The following is a 5,146-nucleotide window of genomic DNA, read 5'->3' as shown; positions in this document are numbered from 1 at the left end:
ACCCATCTGTTTAAACACACGCAAACTAAACACGTAACGCATAATACAGTCCATGGCGATGTATATTAACGGGGGGACACATGCATATTATGAACACAAGTCAATAACGATAATGCATACAATACTGGTAACAAACGATGGTTGTTAATGTATTGCCGCATATCATTAAATAGATCCACAGTTGCGGCCACAGGACTGCGTCCGCATATCATATATGTGTTAAGTTGTCCTCAATTTACATTATGACTCAGTGTTTCTGAAGTTGGAGAAGAAAACGCTATTCCATGTGTGAATTATGCCTATTATTCGGCCATGAACTGAGCCATTTGAAGTTTTAAATTCATGTGGTCATGCATCTGTCTCAGCGGAGAATGCAAACGCGCTGTCAAAATATCAACTCGTGAAGTCAAATGTGCTGGCTCTTAAAGGGGATGGGAGATGGCACTCTCATTGGTTTATTGTACGTTACGCCCAAAACACACCTACAGGTTTCAGACCAACCCATTTTAGATTTGCGTCGGGCGCAAAGCTCATTTATTTTGCCGTCATAATAGCAACAGTGCCATAGAACCGCCCACAAAGCTACTTCGACTTTGCGCTTCACGTCTGCGTTTGAGACCGTCTAACTAGGGCCCACAGACACAGACGCATACACAACTACACACAGGCACACACAGGCACACACAGGCACACACACACACACGCACACACACACACACACACACAAATGTAGGTCCCTTCATGCTTTACTCATTGAATATATTTTTGGTTGTGTTTATTTTATATTCATCGCTAAGTCAAGACTGGGGCTGTCCTGCCATTGCATCATCATTTGCAGACAGAAGACAGAGGTTTCCATTTACAGTGGGCTTAGAGAAGTACCCCCAGAAGGTTAAGCAGCAACCTGCAACATACAATCCACGCGCTAGCCAGGGTTATATAACAACTCAAATCATCCCCTGTAACAACCCTCCAGGCCAGCGCCAGCTCACGTGACGTGCAATTCTAAGTGATCTGATTGTCTCAATCGGTGCATGACGGTGTCTAGTGAAGTGATGAACCTTTGGCACTGATTTCAAGCAATCAAAAATAGCTTCTACGTCTCAAGTATGTGAAGCTGATTAGATCCGGTGGTTTAGACCTAGGGTGGGCCACCTCGCCCCTCGTGGCTACACCGAGGACTGTCATCTTGTTCTCTCTTTGTATTACACCGTCCTCACTAAAACCAAACTCCCTGTCAAACATCAATACATGAACCCCGAATAAACGATCTGCATGAGACATACAGTAGGTTAATACGCAGCCGAGTGTGTGATTGTACCCGTGAGGGTTTCTACATGTGCTCTATAGTTCCCTGTCGTCTCTGCTCCACAGTCAGTGAGCGGGAGGAGGGAGGAGGCAGGCGTGATGCGGGGAACGAGGAGTTCTGTTGACAGAGCCAGGCCTCTGCTGCTGCTGGCTCTGTGCGCCTCCAGCCCTGGGGGATTAGAGAGCAGTGGATTGGCCGGTCCAAACCCCGGCAGTAGCACCACCACCACCTCACTCTGACACTGGTGAGATTACCGAGCAGCGCTCTGTATTCTCCCTGGAATGGACGGTCCTCGTGGTAGATGAGTCCTTCCTGCCGTTACTCTCGTCTCCATTCCCTGGGAAAACGTTACTGAGACACTTTGCAGGTGTTCTTCCAGCCAAAGAGTCTTCCTTCAGTGTCTTATTTCATTGTGGAAGCAGCCTGGAAGCTCCTTGAGGCGCCTCACAAGCGCTATACACTATACTATGTTACCGAATTAAAGAAAGTACATTTGCAGTGAAACAGCAGAGGCAGCAACTGTAGCCGGATCAACCAGGAACGACACAGGATGGTGACGCACGTCACACACACACACTCACACACATTGAAGTGCACACACACACATACACATTGAAGTGCACACACACACACACACACACACACATTCAAGTGCACACACACAGACACACACACAAGTATATACACACACACGAACACACACACACACACACACACACACACACACAGATGCACATTCAAGTGCACACACACAGATGCACACACAAGTATACACGCGTGCACACAGGCATATACATGCGTGCATGCACACACACTCACACAGGCAAACACACACACACACACACACGCGCGCGCGCGCGCAGAAACACAAACACCCACGCAGACAGACAGAAACACACGCACAGCGGAACCAGCTACATACAGACATACACAGCCTTACCCGTGTGGCTCCTGTGCGCATGTGTGAGCGACGCCAGGCAGAGAGAGATCAGCAGACTCCACACCCCGACTCCACAGACACACGGACCTCGCTCCCGCATTCTGGGGAAACACACACATCCTGCGTCAGAGCAGCTGAGGCAGAGGAACAGAGATTGACTTTACAACACGTTATTCAGTGCCTGCGTGTTCCCGTCCAACCAATGAAGCTCTGTTTTAATATGTCTGGTGTTTTTGGATTTGATCACACTGAGGTTCACTGGCCCAGTGATGGTCATGTTATTATTCCATGAAACAAGTCAGCAACCAACAAATATTCCCCAAGTTTAGTGCAGCGGGAGAAAAACAGACTTTTAATGCAAGGGCACGACACACACTTACAAGGAGAGAGAGAGAGAGAGAGAGAGAGAGAGAGAGAGAAGGAATGCAAGATAATCAGAGAGAGGAGAAAGGAAGGAGAAAAAGGAGAGAGGGACCTTCATTCAAACACAATCTTGTATGTGTGTGTGTGATGTGCGTGCAATTTGTCAAAGGTGTGTGTTTTCCTTAGGAAAGCTAAATCGTTTTTTTTCACAGACACTCACAGGTTCAGAGTTGTGTTCATCGCACGGCGAGCCGTCCCCTGCCTGGGGTATTCATGTTCGGGTGAATAGCACCAGTCCTGTGCACCAGTCCTGTCGTGCGATCTCATCGAAACTTGTTTAAGGCTCAAACCAGCTCTTTGCTGTGTGATGATTGGAAGTGTCAGACTATGGAAGTGGCGTGTCTTCGGAGAACGCAAGGCTACGTTCAAGCTCTGCCGTAACCGGAGCGGAGAGCTATTGACGTCCACGCAGCAGTCCTACGTGATATTTGTGGTTTTGCTTTTTGATTTACTAAAACGGTTTTACATAAAAAAGGAGAAACAGTTGATGAAATAACGGTGCAGCAGTGGTCTCTGCAGGCTCGGATTCAGGCAGGGGAAGAGAGGCAGCGTGACTTCACTCCTCTTGGCCCTGACTGGCTCCTGTTGGGAGGGAGAGATATTTCCTCTCACTCAGGTGCAGAATGTACGTGCTCGTCGGCCGTCGGCTGCAGTCTCTGCGGTGTAACACAACCTTGGGAGGCAACACAACAGCCGGCCTTGGCGTCAGGGCCTTAATGCCAGACATCATCTGATTGTACGGTCTCACCGCTGTGAGGAACTCGCACCTTTGTTCAGGTGAACGTGGTGAAACTGCTCTGACTGAAATAAAGTGCTACATTTTAATTTGCGAATTAGATCCTCTAGGCTTTAACAGATTATTTCAGATTGTTTATTTTCTGTGATGTGTTCACTTCTCACATTTATAAAACATTTTTGAAGTACGCTGTGCAGGCAAAGCAATAAATAGACTTTTCCCTAGTTATCTAGATAATCAACAAGAAAAACTTAGGCTATTACGGAAACACACCCATCTCCTCTCCCCTCCCTGCGGTGTGAACGCTTTCCTTATCTTGGGGAAAGGAGGGAGGAGGAGTTTACAGAAATCTTTTGGTGATGAATTCTGATTATTTTCAGCGATCACCCCCGGACAGACTAATGAAACATCTGCACAGCCCTATCACACACACACACACACACACACACACACACACACACACGCACTCACACACAAACACACACAAACACACACACACACACACACACACACACACACACACACACACACACACACACACGCACACAAACACACACAAACACAAACAGACACACACACACATACACAGACTGTAATAAAAAAATCTGCACAGCCCTATCACACACACACACACACACACACACACACACACACACACACACACACACACACACGCACGCACAAACACACACACACACACACACACACACACACACACACACACACACGCACACACACACACACACACACACACACACACACACACACACTCACTGTTGGATAATGTTTGGATCGGCCTACTATTCCTCCAGTGCGACCTTTCACCATGGCACCTAATTGCATGTAGGAGAACTGAGAGAGGTGATGCATCACTTGTTCCATCCTGTGTGTGTTGGCTCAGCAGAGGATAAACCTGCAAGAAGAGCACCCAGGAGGGCTCAGAGAGACTGCTCACCTTATCTCACTTCCTGGCATCCTGCTCCCAGAAAAAACATGCTATTATGCTCACACACACACACACACACACACACACACACACACACACACACACACACACACACACACGAGAGAGACCCCAGGTCTATAGCTTTTGATTGATAATTGTAGTATATTTAAATGCCCTCTTTCATATATATGACACCACCACTACTGGGGCGTGGCAACAGTTCAATATGGGGAGGGGGGTGGTGCTTGTGGACAGTAGGGGTACACCAGTCATAAATAGGAAGCTTGCAATGAGCATTTCCATCAACAGAAAAAGTCAATGCACACTCAGGATGAGGAATGACCTCTCACACATGATAACTTAATGAATTGTTTCAAATAACATGCCTCGTTAAATCAATGAGCTTGATGTTTTGCATTCACGAATAGCTTATAGGCTGTGTCACTACAAAATCTGTCTGTGCGCATCTCTCAGAGTGACGTAACTAGCCTCCAGACAGTGATAAAAAAAACAACACGACTCACGTTGATTACAAAAGTAACTTATTGATTACAACTATACTGTGCTAACTGCGGGCGGCCTTCAAAAGGCACCTTAGAATATCAGTCTATCCGTTTATCTAGCAAAACCTAGTTTACGACAAAAACAACACAATTTACGGCAGCTCAATTGCCACACTTCTCGTCATTATGGCCACGAGTGAGCTGTGGTTAGGAGCAGAGCACTGCCGACTAAATCATTTATCTATCAATTAGTAAATGACTGAAGGGCACCATTAAGGTGACACGTCTT

The 5,146-nt window shown here is 47.0% G+C and overlaps 1 protein-coding gene across 1 annotated transcript in view; it reads right to left on the bottom strand.

Annotated features, from left to right (window-relative positions):
* LOC311360156 (chemokine-like protein TAFA-2) overlaps window positions 1–2,349 on the bottom strand; it is a gene marked incomplete at both ends in the record, with an annotated part of 27,023 nt that extends 24,674 nt beyond the window's left edge. Inside the window, one exon of the mRNA XM_084480252.1 lies at window positions 2,250–2,349. Coding sequence (XP_084336378.1) covers window positions 2,250–2,349 — 100 coding nt within the window. The remainder of the gene's footprint in view (window positions 1–2,249) is intronic.
* Window positions 2,350–5,146: the final 2,797 nt, after the last annotated feature.

The sequence above is a fragment of the Micromesistius poutassou genome (assembly GCF_964030765.1).
Source record: "Micromesistius poutassou genome assembly, chromosome: 15".
NCBI classification, from domain to species: Eukaryota; Metazoa; Chordata; class Actinopteri; order Gadiformes; family Gadidae; genus Micromesistius; species Micromesistius poutassou.
This window is presented reverse-complemented; position numbering and strand designations above follow the sequence as displayed.